Raw genomic sequence first — 16,255 nt, forward strand, 5'->3', positions numbered from 1 at the left:
CATTCATTCTGTAATGAATTTATTCTTCTGTCTCTGTTCCACTGATACTGGCAGTGATTCTGGACTTTGGAGGGGATAACTCAAGGTGTCACCTTTCCATAGACGTCAATACGTCTGTTTGTTGAAGCGTTAAGGAGTAGCAGCCTTTTATTATATGACTATGGTTACCATGAATTGGCAAGCGTCCCTTTTCAGTCGTCAGTTTGAGAACACCTGGACTATTCCTCATAAAAACCGGAGTAAAATCCTAATTTTCTGTTCTGTTGGTCTCATCTTTGAACCTGATCTAGCTAAGCCTTCATGCTTTGAGTGTTCCAGCTGATCCTTCCCTGCTACAGCCATCTTCAGGCCTCTGTTTCACTTTAAACATTCATTACTCAGAACCAGCAGCAGCTCCACCCGTCTGACAGTTTGGGATGAAACTTCAGTGTTACCTTTCTGGAGACAGCTTGTTGGTGCTTGTGCTCTGAATGGTTCAAACACAGCGCCCAGCTAGCATTCAGGGGTTAAAGACTTGTTTTCCTGGCTTGCCCAGATAATGACTTAATTCAAGATGTAAAAAGCAGAAAATAAGGCCTGACATGTCTGTAATAAGTGCAAATATCCTCCAGTGGGGCAAGAAAATTACACTTGCGGTCCTTGAAATGAGACGTCTGTCTAAATTACTACATCTTATTTCAGGATTCTTAACAAGTCAACGTTGATCGCTGCATTGTTTGATGTTTTTAGTCGTTGATTGTAGGGGTGTACTGATTGCAATTTTCTGGCCGATCACCGACCTTTAAAAAGTCTGACCTGCCGATTCCGATTTTGGCCGATACCGATTTTTTTTTTTTTTTTTTATAACTGGCAGCATACACCTTCAATGTTCCAATCTTATTTTATTGAAAAACATTGAACAATACCCGTGAAACAATACAAACTTGTTGTTTTAACTGCACATGAGGTAGTTCTCTCAAATATAAATGAAAAGTTTAGAGCATTGCTGTCCAAACTACTAAATTATATCAGTTCCTTTAGTCTTTCATTTTTCACATTTTAGTAGGTAGATGTACATATGAAACCCATCTTATCTAAGTATCGGCCGATCACCGATCCCCCTAAATGAAGGAAATCGGCGCCGATTCCGATTTTGGCCGATCGATCGGTGCACCCCTAATTAATTGATGCCTTAATGAAGTTCATTAAATCATGAAGCTGCGTTTGTGAAAGGCCTGGCCTCCAACTGACAACAACAGCATGGAGAATGAAGATCTCTAGTTCTTCTCCAGCTTTTACTCAGGAATTCTAACATTACATGACATCCTTGTGTAAAATATCAGGAAGTGGACATTCTGACAGAGGTACTAACAAGGAGTACAGCAGATCACATCAGTCGAGAGGACGGCTCTGACTTGTTGTGTCTTTAACCAATCCAGTCAGGATATAGACATCCTCAACCACCTCTGTCTGCAGTCTGAGCAATCAGATATCAAACTGTTCTCATTAATTCAGCGATACAGATTTACACTCGGTATCTAAATACCTAACATAAATGTCTAGGTGGAGTATACTAGTAGTGCGCTTCCTGCTGTCGTGGTGTTATGGTTTAAAAAGTGCCTGTGTTAGCTGGTGACTTGAAGCTGAATGATTGTTGAAGATGGAAAGTTCATTCAAGACATACAAAGCTCTGAGTATTTTCACACTTCCTGATTTCTTATGTTTGACCCAAGTAAATACAAAAGTTGTTTTTTTAAATGATGATTTCATTTATTTAGAGAAAAAGCCATCAGAACCTACCTGGTTCTGTGTGAAAAAGTCATCACCCCCTAAACCTGATAGCCCGTTGTTCCATCCAGTATTCATTTTGGCAGCTATTTTAAATTTTAGTCTTAGTCTTTAGATGAAATGTCTTTAAGTTTTAGTCACATTTTCATCATTTCTAACCTTTTTAGTTTTAGTCTAGTTTTAGTCCATTAAAAGTCCTCACATTTTAGTCTTAACTTTTAGTCCAAGCATTTATTCTCTTGCCAAAATCTGGTAACAAATCATGGTAGTGTGTTCTCTGCCAAACCTGGGGTCCCTGCTTTCTACAGCTGAGAGGCAGAATAGATACAGATGTGTTGTTTTTGACAGATTAACCCACAGTGGAGAAATATCATGGAATATCATACCTTCCTGTCCCCTGCTTCTCTCACCGCTGATACAAAAATGCGCATGTGCAGAGTTTCCTGGATTTTCGGTGGAGAGAAAGACAGCTCTCTGCTGTGAGACATGCATTCAGGGACAATGGGAGAAGCGAAACTCCAGCAAGAAATGCATGCTGGCGGCACAAAACTTCCACATAATTTATAGTCGGATATTCGTGATATAGTCATTTTTAACATCATGCTACATTCACAGAGCGAGGACAAACAGGTAGCGCCAAAATCTATTTGTGGCGGGCCTAATTTATTTGTGGCGGTCCACCACAAATAAATGAATGTATGGGAAACACTGAAGTATTAAAAATTGGCAAAAGGTAGCAAAAAGAAAAGGCAGAAGTGGGCTTAAAGCAGCGAAATATACAGAAAAAAAAATAAAAGTGGAAAATTGAAGCCAACTGTATTAATTTGGGGATTCAAACTGTTTAAGGTGAATTGCAATTGATTATTTCTGAGGTCATAGTTTCCCTTTTTAATGGTTTTCTGGGGGAATAATATTTCAAATTTAGACACAGAAGAGCCACAAATCATAACAAAAGACCCACATGTGGCTCCTGCACCACATGTTGAGCATCACTGCTGTAGATGAAACAGTTCAACTTCTGTCTGGTTGGTCCACAGAATATTTTCCCAGAAGTCTTGGGGATCATCAGGATGTTTTAAGTCAAATGTGGGACCTCCTGGATGAGTTGTCCATGTTCTCTTGGAGTCATGTTGGTAGGCTGGCCACTCCTGGGAAGGTTCACCACTGTTCACAGTTTTCCCCATTTGTGGATAATGGCTTGCAGCATGGTTCACTGGAGTCCCAAAGCCTCAGAAATGTCTTTACAACGCTTTCAGACTGATAGATGTCAGTGACTTTGTTTCTCCATGATGTGTAGGAGATCTTTTACATCAGTTTGTCAGACAGGTTCTGTTTAAGCGGACCAGGAAGGTTTTGATGGCTTTTTCCTCTCAACAAATGAAATCATCATTAAAATCCTTCTGAAGCCAGTCAGTCTTTACCGTGGACAACCTCTGCCCTGAACGTGGCTCCAGCCTTTAACCGTCCCAGTGGGGTCTCCCTGTTTTTGTGTGGCTGCAGCGTTTGTTGAACCTTTGTTGCTCGTCATTCTCGCTCCTGCTCACTGTTTAGTCATTCTTCACAGCAGCAGGCTGAAGGAAGGCTGTGATTAAAAAAACATAGCTGCAGAAGTCTGGACTGCCAGAGCTAAGAGCATCAAACAGGAAAAGTAAAAAAAAAAAAAAAAAAAAAAAACCTTCAGGACACAAAAGTGCACACGCTCACATTGAAAAGTTAATTTTCTGAACCTCTGCAGCTGCTAACAGCACTCTCACTCTCCTTCCTCTTCTCCATGTGTGTCCTGCAGCCACAACCAGCCCAGACTGACCAGGGCCCACAGTGCCTTCTCCCCCGCCTCCCTCTCCGCCTCGCTCTCTGCTTTCACGGGTAAGAGCTCCTCTCTAACTCTGCTTTCCGCCAGGAACGCTTCCTCTGCTGGCTAAAACTCCCCTGTACAGCACCCAGTTCACAACACACCCTCCAGAGGCTCTGGGAATAAAAATATAACCTTCTGTGATGGATTGGTTTATCTTTAAGGCTGAATAAAAACAAGGTGATGTCCTTAAACAGCTTTTGTCCTCTAATCCATACAGCTTCATACATCACTGGTTCATACCCTCCAACACAATCCACAGGAGAGTTTCCTAATTTAGCTTCACAAGCAGCTCCTAAAGGCTGCTTCTATAGCAGAGCAACCCCAGGTTAGGGTTCCACACGGTCACAGATCTGCCTTCAATGCACCAGAAGACTTTGAAACAACATGAAGAGACTTTTAGAGGACTGCAGTCTGACGCCGGCTCACTTAGAGGAACATCTACAAGCTGTTAGAAACCCTTTTAATCGAGTATGAGCTTCACTTATAGAGGACTGTTTACATCCATATGAATATGTTTAAATCATACTATTACCCCCAATACCAAAAAAGTTGGGGCACTACACAAATAAAAAGTCAATGATTGTCAAATTTCACAAACCCATAGCCCATCTTTACTTCTGAGAGACTCTGCTTCTCTAAAATGCTCCTTTTATACCCAGTCATGTTACTGACCTGTTGCTAATTAACCAAATTGGTTACAAATACTCCTCCAGCTGTTTTTCATTAGTACCATTTACTTTTCCAGCCTTTTGTTGCTCCGCCCCAACTTTTTTAATATGTGTTGCTGCCATCAAATTCAAAACGAGCTAATATTTTTCATGAAATGGTAAAATGTCTCAGTTTCAACGTCTGATAGGTTGTTTCTGTTCTGTTGTGAATCAAGTATGGGTTTTTGAGATTTGACAATCATTGACTTCTGTTTTTATTTACATTTTATACAGTGTCCCAACTTTTTGGGGAAATTGGATTCTGCTTATGTAGAGCTTTTACCTTTTCCTCACATGTGCATCTGTGTATATTCCCTGCCTTAGATTAGCTCATTAGTGAGAAAATAACATGCAAAAGGATGAGCCATTCCTGAAAAGGGATTCTGATTTAAAAATGCATCATTCCAGCTTAAAACGCTGCACATTTCTTAACCACAACCTTAAAATACAGTAGTTGTCATCTGCAGTAAGTGATGCATGAGATAGGATGAGACAGGCCTTAGCACAAACGGCCGATGGGAAGGAAGGGTGAGGAGGTCTGCAGCTCGGCAGGCAAACATGATTTAGCTGACTTTATGAGAATCAGCTCACAACCTCTGCAGGGCTCAGAACAACATGCTGGTGCCCCACATCGCTCGTGTAGCTCTATTTAGCTAGATAAGCATCTTGAATATTGTGTTTTTTGTATGTTTTTGTAGTTTAATGAACACAAACTCTGCATGAGGCCAACTACCAATTAGACCGAAACATTAAAGTTGCACCGAGCAGGCGGTAAGTCACGTCGGTGGCTCCACAGGCGCGAGGACGAGCGCTTTAAAAGCCCAGAAGTCCTGCACACAGCATGCCGGTGTTTACCAGCCCAACCGTTTCATCAGCACAGAAATAAATAAATAAATAAATAAAAGCAGAGGAGATGATAGCAGAGCAGATCTAAAGAGGGAGAGTCCAGCGTTCTCTGCTGTTTAGGAGACGGTGGGGATTTGGCTCCTACGTTTGAATTTGTTTCTTTCCCTGCCAATAAAAGTCCCTGACTGCAGGATATCACTTTGGTAAACAGTGAATCTGCAGAATCTCATTTAGTGAGGCTGGGATGTTCTTCTTTATTGCAGTGATTTAGGCTGATTAGCTGGGTGTAATTTTCCATAAATGCCCTGCCTGGTGCAGTTTTAATGTTTCTGTCTCTCTCTGCAGAGCAGACAAAGAAAAACGCAACCACAGAAACACCAAGAACAAAGATTTTTATGCTCCACTGTGTGGGTCTTTAATTCACCCTTCCCCCTCTTATTTACTCTGTTTCTTTACCGGCTTCAGGTGAGACCGTTTCCCTGGTGGATGTGGATATTTCCCGGAGAGGGGCGAACACGCCACACCCTCCCACGCCGCCCCCTCCTCCACGCCGAAGTCTAAGTTTGTTAGGTACTTTTCTCCCGTCCTTTATCTCTCTCTGCTTCTTTCTCTCTCTACATCTGTGTCCTTCTGCAGATACAAAGAGAGATTTGCAGACCCATACAGAACAAAACAAAGACATACAAAGATGAGGAACAGCATGTTACAGTGCATTACGATACATTACTCTACCTGTTATCTTTTCACGAACACATTCCTGAAACTGTATGATCAGTTTTCATTGGCTGCTTGTTGCCCTGTAACATGAGGCAGACAGTATGAGGTAGCCACCGTAGCAGCTGGGCTGCAAACTGAGCTTCAAACATTCCTATGATTATATTCCATGAGGATGTACACTCACCCGCGCCATGCTACATTATGCCATGCTACATTATGCCATGCTACACTACTTTGTGTTACATTATGTTATGTTACCTAATGTTATGTAACGCTACATTATGCTACCTTACATTATTTAATGTTGTCATATGACACACATATCCCATATATGTATATAAATAACAAGTTACATTCCGTTTACATTAAATCACATTTTCTAAAATTATGTTCCCTAACATTATGTTACCATATACTATGTTATGTTGCAAAACATGTTATATTAAGTAATGTTATACTTAATCATGCTATCTTACATTACATTACGTTACTATATGCTACATGACACTATGTAACTTCACATAACATAATGATACATTTTGTTACATCAAATAAGGTCTCACAATTTATACACAACACACATAAATGTGTATATAAAACATGTTTAATTCTGTTCTCATTTTATAACATTACATTCTGCTAAATGATTTTGTATCATACTGCTATGTTATGCTATTTTACAGTACATTATCCTACCTTACGCTGTGTCTGGTTGCAAAATATTACATTACATGACATTATGTTATGTTAGATTATGTTACATCATGTTACTTTATGCTTCATTACATCACATGATGTTACATTGTGTTATGTTACATTTATTATCATATAACATATACATGTATATAAACAACATTGCACATGCTGTTAACATTACATTACATTCTGTTACCTAATGATATGGTATATTATGTTACATTACACTGTGTTACCTTACATTATATATTGTTACATTGCATAAGGTCGTGGTGTATGACATTATGTTATATACATAAAATTCTGCATTATCTTATTTTACATGATGTTATGTACATAATGTTATGTTACATTATGTTATGGTACATAATGTTATGTTACATTATATAATGTTATTTTCATATATATGTATATAAATAACATTGTACATACTGTAAACATAACATTACATTCTGTTACCTTATGATATGGTATATTATGTACAGTGCTTAACAAATGTATTAGACCACTTGTCATATCCGTCTCAGAGACCATCCAGCATCATGAAGTGCTTTAATGCGGACTCTTTCATTTTCAGTCAGCTCTCCACGTTGTACCATTTTGAACAGGAATGAGGAATTTCAAACTGAATTCACCCAAATTTGAGCCGGCTCACTGGGCTTCTCTGAGAAGTCAGAAATGAATCAAGCATAACATTCAACCACTAAAACTCTTTTTTCTGTTCAGGAATGACAGTAAATAACTATAATTTGACATATTAATCAAGAAATATTAATGTGCTTTGCTATTTTTTTCAGTTTTTTTGTAAATCAGTAAATTTGAAAATTCATGGATAACAATATTAATTCTATTTTAGCATTAAAAATATCATTTGGGTTAAAGAGCTTCTACATATTGGTGTATTAAACATTGCAGAAACATCAAAAATGATTTTGGTAATTACCAATGCTGTTAATTTAGGGCAGCTGTGGCAGAAACCTGACTGTGGTTAGGGTTAGGGTGGTCTAATACATTTGTTTAGCACTGTATGTATATATATAAATAACATTGTACGTTCTGTAAGCATTACATGACATTCTGTTACGTTATGATACGGTTAATTATGTTACATTACGTTGTGTTACCTTACACTTCGTAGTGTTACTTTACATTATGTTATGGTACTTGATGTTATGTTATAAACATAACATTATGTTACATAATGTAACATAATGCTACATTACATTATGTCATGTTTTATTACGTACTTTACATTAAATTAAACCACATAAAGAAATGATACAATACAAAATGACATGATATGATACTAAACAATGCATAAAGATTTTAAACAAAGTAACAGTATGTTACATTGTATTATGTACTGTTACATTCAGAATGACACAAAATGACAATAAACTACATAACACATATTTAAACAGAATAGATTAGCTTATGTTACATTAGGATTACATTTTTTTACAGTATATTGTGTTGTTAAGTTATGTAACATAACATTACATTAGAAAATGCTGTAATATGCTAAACACAACAACACAAACGGACATAGCACAACACCAAACGAGGTACAGAGACGTTTCTGAGGCTGGGGCCTGGGTCCTTTACTGCAGACACACTGTTAATTTAATATCAAAACCAATGAGACAGTTAGATGCACATTAACAGCTGACAGCTTAATACTAAAGTATGCACCTATTTAGATAAAGTATAATGTCATCAAACATGATACAATCCCACATGATGCAGCAGGATCCTCCATGATTCCTCCATCCTCTCTTTAGATGATATAAAGCTCTGCTGTTTCTCTTCATATTTGGTCAGATATAAATCGTAGTTTTCTGTTGTTCACAGACAAATCTTTGTAATCTGCTGTAATCTGATTGGAGGAGCTTTGAAAGGTCAGCAGAAAATTGCAGATTTGATTTGAGTGGGATGAATCAATCCAAGACAAAAATAGTTTGTCTCTCTTCCCAGGAAATTAATCCATTCTAGGGTGTATTTTTTAAGTTTATGTGATGCTGTAGTTTGTATTGATAGGCTTAAATGTGATTTGGTTCACCTGAAATGCTTTAAACTAAATGGACATGGTGTCACTTATTTTAGAGACCCTGTAAAAACATGAAATTCTGAAACATCAGATCATTTCTGTCCCTTGATATCTGAGTTCATGTAAATTCTCTGACCTTTAAATGCAAACGTTTGCCTCTGAGCCTGCTGTTATTTTCTGACCCACATAGACGGCAAAATTAAGCATCGCTAAATTAAAAAAACGATAATTTCACCCACAAATGTAACTCTCTTCACTGATTTTCACATTTTTATTTTTTATTTTATCCCCCTAGACACCAACAGGACTGGTTTTAGTAATGTGGAGGCCCAGACTGGCAAAGACCAATATGTGGCCCTCTCTAACATCATCTCAGTTCATTCCAGGTCCTGTAACTCCAACCCAGTTCCTCCTACAGACTCATTTTAGTTCTTAAAAAGTTGACGTATTATTCTGCTATTTATGCTGGGTTCACTCTGTTGCTATCTTTGTAGATTTTTCATAATTACTGTGAAAGTCTGATGATGATTATTGACTCTCAGACTTTTACTGTGTGTGTGTGTGTGTGTGTTAGAATGTTGGGACTCACTAGAAAAAAGTAGAAAAAAATATTGACGAATGGTGATTTAATGGCAATTTTTCTGTTCGTGTACATTTTTGCCTCGAAGGTGTCCAGAGGGTTCAAAATTAATTGAGAGCGTCTGAATGACATTTAAGAGTAAAACATGTTGGACTTCAAAAGTTTAAAAAGAAATAAAGTTCCTGTAAAAATTCATGCCACAAGCTGTAAAACTGACAAAATGATCACAAAAAAGAAAAAAAAAAAGTTGAGGAAAAAGGCCAAAAATGCCTGAGGAGGGCACAAGAGTTAACCCTCTCTCCCTAATTTTTAGCCCCTTGTTTGTCCAGAAAATGGACATGCAGAAAGATGTTTATAAAACAATCATTTTTCAACTTTTTTTTTTTTTTTTAAGATTTATTTTTGGCTTTTTGCCTTTATTGGATAGGACAGTGGACAGAGTCGTAAACAGGGAATAGAGCAGGGAGAGACATGCGGGAAATAGTGCCACGGGCCGGATTCAAACTCGGGTCGCCTGCGTATATGGCGCGCGCCTTAACCACTCAACTACCGGTGCACCCCAACTTTTTTTTACTTTCATTGCTTCAAATCTCTTCAACAACTTCAACCCTGACCACTAAAAAAAAAAAAAAAATCAGTGTTACACCCTTTTAATGCCAGTTATTGTCCACTATGCCTATGACTGTGATTCAGTGAGATAGCGTCCATGCTAAACAGATGAGTCTAACAGAGCCAAAAACACGCCAGTTTTACCATCCCTTTCTCAGCCTCCTCCTCTACCAAATCATATGAGAGTGAATGCATTTGTTCATGTTAGGTTTATTTCATGTACAGGCATAAAAAAATCAGAGGAACTATGTAGGATATGAATCACAAACACAAGCATTTCTACCTCTAACCAAAATGTGACCGTGATAACGCTCATATATAAATTTACTGCATGTTTGAGATATGATATATTCTCTCCTATTGATGGAAAGGACCTGTGCATCCTCATGCATGTCCATCCACTTGCTATAAAGTGAGGGCAAAGTTGAAATTGTCCAAATGTCCCCCTTTCTTAGTCCCAGACTGCAGAACTCAGAAGTAGCATTTTCAACTGTAAACACTCCACTTACAGCGTGTCCGGCTGTAAACATAGACGCAGATTCACACCTGAGCACACACATAGGAGCACACAAACTTTTCCTTATACATGTAGCCCACTCTCAGACATCCATATCTAGTGGCACCAATCGTTTCATTTAATTCTGATGATGTTTAGTGGATGAAATAGCGCTCCAAACACTCTGAGTCCATGGAAGGTAAACCATGTGTGCGTTGCTGAAGGGGTTAAAATGGTGCGCTGGCACTATCTGCTGGATCACTGTGGAATGGTGAAATTTAGAGCCCTGGTGATCGAGTGACTGCATAGAAAAGGTTGCTGTATGTTGTTTTGGTGCCATAGATGCACAGTCAAAAAAAACCTGTTTTTAATGGAAGGCTATGTGTCCAATTTCAGACAAACAAGGATGGATGGGGCTGTTTGCGTCAAATGAGTTCTATGGGCAACACTTTTTTTTTTTTTTTTTTTTTTAATATGAAGAAAAATATTACTTTGGCCAAATTTGATGCCTCAATCTATTAAAATGAGACTATCAACTCAAAATAATGATGATAAAAAAGATGAATGTCCTCAAAACGGACATAGTAGGATCTGAGGGTTAAGAGGACATATGAAAATAATCATCCACACTTTTTTCATACAGTATCTAAGAATGTAAAGGCGCCAGGCCAGGGTGTGCTGTAATATACTGTATACGTGCATGTTCCTGCCTAAGTGGCCCAAAATCATTGTCAAGGTTTCATTTATCAGGTTCAAAGCTTCTTCACACTGGCAGTGATGATGCTGATGGATAAGGACACATATATGAACGACATTTATTATAAACACTCACTACACATGAGGATATTCTCAGTAATACTGTGGCTGTTTTTAAAACCCCAGGATGCCGTATCACCATCCCTAGGTGAAAGATTTGGGCTGGCTGCATTCACACATATATTTGGGTCGATGATAATAGAGAGGTCAGATCTTTTAAATCTGTGCATTGAGGCTTTACTATGGTGCCAGAATGTGTCCGTCAATCCTCCTTCTTTCTTTTTCCCTCACCTTCTTGTTCTCCGTTGACACTTTCTTCACTTTCCTCCCTCCTTCCCCGTTCTCCCGTCCCTCCTCTCCTCCCTCCAGATGACATAGCCGGGCCTCAGCCTGGTCCCTTCCTAGTGAGTGTTATGGGCGCCTCCCTGCAGTCCCTCCCCCTGCCTCTCCCTCCTCCTCCTCCTCCCTCCCACGCCACCATCCAGCACAGTCTCAGCCTCAATGGTAAGATATGCCCATCAGGACGCCAGACTCACGTCTAGACAGACTTTAAAGTCAGGGGAAAATGTAGTTCTGATATGATTATTGTGGGGCAATGGGCTGATGAGAAATGTAGTAAAAACAGACTTCTTATTCTTGGTTTATTCAAGATTCCAGATGTTTTAGTCACTCTGAGTACAAGAACAAACCTGTCAGGTTATTTTGCTGGTGTGCTCTATTTCAGAGAAGGGATCAATAATAGATAGGGGACTTAAAACTGTGATAAAACACCAGACTAGGTGTTTAGAAATATTAATATCTCTGTCATTCTTGTCCTGGTTTAGACGCCTTCCTCCGGGCCCTCCCACATTCAAGCTCAACATCAGCAGATGCTCCGGCCCCTTCCAGACAAGCCCCGCCCCCGGTGTTGTGCGCCCTCCGGAGGTCTGAAGCCAGCAACTTCACTGCCAGTCTGAGAGAGCTGGAGAAGGTACGAGCGAGTCTCATGAGACCAGAGGTGTCCAAACTGTGGCCCGTGAGCCAACTTTGGCCTGTGCTCCATTTTTGATTTGCCCTCACCAAAGTCTAAGAGGAAAGTGTTTATAGCTGGATTTAGAACATGAAGGTTCAGTCGATCAAATCTGATAGTAGTTCTAAGCCCTATAGCTTTAACTCAGTTCCTCTACAGACTTCATTTTGGTTTTAAAAAAGTAGACAAATTAATCAGCTAGAGTTATTTCGTCACCAGTCTGAATTTTCTGCCAGTCAGTGGCTGCACCAGCAGAGACTCTGTGATGTCACATGACCACCTTCTACAGTCCACCCACCAAGCGAGGGTACAGCCCAAAGTCAAAAGTTTATGACAACAACAAACTCAAAAACAAACATGGCAGCTGTGGAGGAGGTATTAATAATGTACCTCTTGCATAAAAGACAAAAACGAAGGCAGTGTTTGTAACCAACTCACATAACCTTTCCTCAAAAAGTTCTGTCATTGTTATTTCTTCTTCGTGTCTCACTAGAGCTACGTATCAGGTAGTGACAGCAACACTGCCCCTACGTTTTCTGGTGGTACTGCTCTGTTGGGCTCGTATCCGTAAGCTTTATGGAAACGTGCAGAAATACAGACGAAATGAACACGGAGCACGGACAGAAGGCTCCATCCGTATTCGTATCCGTATCCGTATTTAACGTTGAGCATAAATGGGCCTTTAAGGGGAGAATTAGGATTCAGCCTAAAACTATGACTAAAAATGTTTGTCGACAGCCTTTTTTTCCATGACAAAAACTAGACAGACTAACAAAAATAGATCTGTGATGACTAAAACTGACAAAAACTAAGTTTAATTTTTATCAAGATGACTAAAACTAGACTAAAATGTAATGTGGTTTTCGTCGGACATTTAAAATCTGTGATATTTCTCCTCTGTGGGTAAATCTGTCAAAAACAACACATCTGTATCTATTCTGCCTCTCAGCTGTAGAAAGCAGGGACCCCAGGTTTGACAGAGAACACACTACCATGATTTGGTACAAGATTTTAGAAAATAAATGCTTGGACTAAAAGTAAAGACTTAAATGTGAGGACTTTTTGTGGACTAAAACTAAACTAAAATGTTTTTAGTTTTCGTCGACTAAAACTAGACTAAAACTAAAAAGGATAGAAATGACTAAAATGTGACTGAAACTAAAATGCATCTCATTTAAAGACTAAAACTAAAAACTAACATTAAAAATAGCTGCCAAAATTCCCACTGTGATGAAGATGCAGAGCATGTGGCGTTTGGCCTTCTCATCTTTTCAAACTGAATTAAAGTGACCCGTGTTCTCGGCCTCTTCTTTAGATTGACCTCTTTATTAGGAGTCTATTAAAGCATCTTTAAGAGTTCTTTAAAGTCCTTAAACTTTGTGTTATCGTAATGAGAGATGAGTTACAACTGTTACCCAGGTTTAATGTGGCAGACTTTAGCAGCAGCTAAGACAGGCATCAAGGATGTTGATGAGCGTGTTTGCAGATGATGCCTTGGTTTCTGTAGAGTCCATACTTTCAGATTAAGTGAGGGTCCAGATTATAGAAACAGAAAGGCTACGCGTGAAAAACTTCTGGATTGTATCTCCCTGCAGGCTAACAGATTTCCATGCTCCACGTGTTAGCTCATTTGAGTTTTAGAGAAGTAGAAGTTAGTTGGGGATGTGCAGAGTTAAAGACGACGTTCTCTCCTCAGTGCGGCTGGTACTGGGGTCCCATGAACTGGGAAGACGCGGAGATGAAGCTGAAAGGGAAACCTGACGGATCGTTCCTGGTCAGAGACAGCTCCGATCCTCGATACATCCTGAGTCTGAGCTTCAGGTCGCAGGGAGTCACGCACCACACACGCATGGAGCACTACCGAGGTGAGACACAGCCTCATCTATACATAAATATCTGGTTTTATTTGACTGAATGTTGTTTATCTTACAAACTGCTTACCCACAGACCAAACTAGGGACAAAAGGTGAAAATTAGTTCTAAAATTTTTATCCAGCACGTCAGTTTCATGCTCCATACTGAAACTTTTTATTTAATGATTTCAATTCAACATGTGGACTTTTGGCATCTACTGTCAGTCGTCCTTTCCTAGCCTGGATGGCATAAGGACTTGTTATTAACTGGATGTCAGTGGTAAACAAATACTTTTGTCTCCAGGTAATCCTTGCAGTGAAAATTTAGTACAATGAAACCTTATTTCAGATTTAAAAATGGCCCTCCTGGTTCATTGTGCAATGCTGCAATGATAAACCTTGTTACGACTGAAAGATGGAGGTTTCCTCTGATTGAATTCTCCATATTTTACCTTTAAAGAAGAATGAAATCGAGTCTGCTTCCTCTAGAAACCCTTGAATAAGCTCTTAGTCACTCCAGAGAGGACAGAAGTTTGTCCCTTAATGTTGCGTGACAGTGAACGCTGACGATGTCCGCTGTGATTGTGTTTGCCAGCTGGTTCAGGCGATGACATTTAAGTTTGCCTGGACTGTGTTTGTGCCCTAAAACTCATAAAACATCCTCACATCACAGAACTACAGCAGTGCTGACACACACACAGATATTTTTCTGCATATCTTTGATTATTGCTGCCCGCGTGTGCAGACGTATGAGCTTATAACGTCCACACAGACATGTCCATCCATACATCGGTCAGCCAACACCTCAGGGCGAGCAGCATCATGAGTCACAGGAGACCTTTATGCATGCATGGAAGTCAACCACAGACCAACATATAGAGCATAAATAAGGGTGCCTTTAAAGACCGTTCAGACTTCATTTAATTCAAGACGTGATCAAAGCAAGAAAAAGTAAAAAACACGGCCTTAACATCACAACCCAGGTCAGACAATGGGTGCTAGCAGTCTCACAGTTAGTGAAGTGGGGATCAGCTGAGTGATTGTAGTATAAAGACACACCAGGTCAAGTCACTGGTTCATCAGTATTTCTGGCAACCATTACACCATGAAGACAAAAGAACTCTCAGAGAAAAGGTTATTGAAAAGTCTAAGTCAGAGGATGGAGACAGAAACATCTCTAAGTCTCTGAACATCCCCCAGAGTTCAGTTAAATCCATCATGAAGAAACGAAGGATTATGTCACATGTGTAAATCTGCCTAGATCAGACCGTCCTCACAAACTGAGTGGGCGTGCAAGAAGGAGACTAGTGAGAGAGGACACCAAGACACCTATGAATACTCTGACGGAGCTCCAAGCTTCAGCAGCTGAGATGGAGAGACTCTGCAGACAACAACTGTTGGCCGGGTTCTTCAGCAGTCAGAGCTTTATGGGAGAGTGGCAAAGAGAAAGACACTGTTGAAGAAAACTCAGATTCAATCTGGACTAGAGTTCACCAGAAGGACTGTGGGAGACTCCATGGTCAAGAGGAAGAAAGTTCTTTGGTCTGATGAGACCAGGATGGAGCTTTTAGACCATCAGACAAGACGCCAAACACTGACATCACCACAAACACACCATCCCCACTGTGGAGCACGCTGGTGGCAGCATCATGCTGTGGGGATGCTTCCCAGCAGCATCGTGATGTGGGGATGCTTCTCAGCAGCATCATGCTGTGGGGATGCTTCCCAGCAGCATCGTGATGTGGGGATGCTTCTCAGCAGCATCGTGCTGTGGGGATGCTTCTCAGCAGCATCGTGATGTGGGGATGCTTCTCAGCAGCCAGACCTGGAAGGCTTGTAAAGGTAGAGGGGAAAATGAATGCAGCAAAATATTAAAAGAGTCACCCAGTCAAAGCCCAGACCTCAATCCAATAGAGGATTAGTATCTGGACTTGAAAAGGGCTGTTCACTCCTGATCCCTGATCAACCTGACAGAGCTTGAGCAGTTTATCAAAGAAGAATGGAGTAAAATTCCAGAGTCCAGATGTTTGATCCCTATCCACGCAGACTCAGAGCTGAGACTGCAGACAGAGGAGACTCTACTAAAGACTGACTAGAGGGAGGGAATGAATGTTTTGGGTAATTTAAAAGAAAAAAGGCCAATTCTATTGACCATGATTGATTTATAAAACCAATAAAGGATTAAACATCCAAGGAGGTGAATACTTTAAAAAGCACTCTAGACAAGAATGTCCCAAACAGACAAACAACACAAAAACATGGCGCCTTCGGCCTCTGCGCCATGGATCCATAAAAATAATCTGTAAATCAAAACAAA

General features: G+C 39.9%; 1 protein-coding gene across 1 annotated transcript in view; it reads left to right on the top strand.

The window, feature by feature from the left end:
• Positions 1–16,255, top strand: part of socs7 (suppressor of cytokine signaling 7) — a 39,796-nt gene that overhangs the window by 12,860 nt on the left and 10,681 nt on the right. The window contains exons 4-8 of the mRNA XM_041785893.1: positions 3,554–3,633; positions 5,641–5,745; positions 11,446–11,580; positions 11,901–12,046; positions 13,782–13,950. Of these exons, the coding sequence (XP_041641827.1) occupies positions 3,554–3,633; positions 5,641–5,745; positions 11,446–11,580; positions 11,901–12,046; positions 13,782–13,950 (635 nt within the window). The remainder of the gene's footprint in view (positions 1–3,553; positions 3,634–5,640; positions 5,746–11,445; positions 11,581–11,900; positions 12,047–13,781; positions 13,951–16,255) is intronic.

This window comes from Cheilinus undulatus, linkage group 4 (assembly GCF_018320785.1).
Source record: "Cheilinus undulatus linkage group 4, ASM1832078v1, whole genome shotgun sequence".
In the NCBI taxonomy this organism is placed as follows: Eukaryota; Metazoa; Chordata; class Actinopteri; order Labriformes; family Labridae; genus Cheilinus; species Cheilinus undulatus.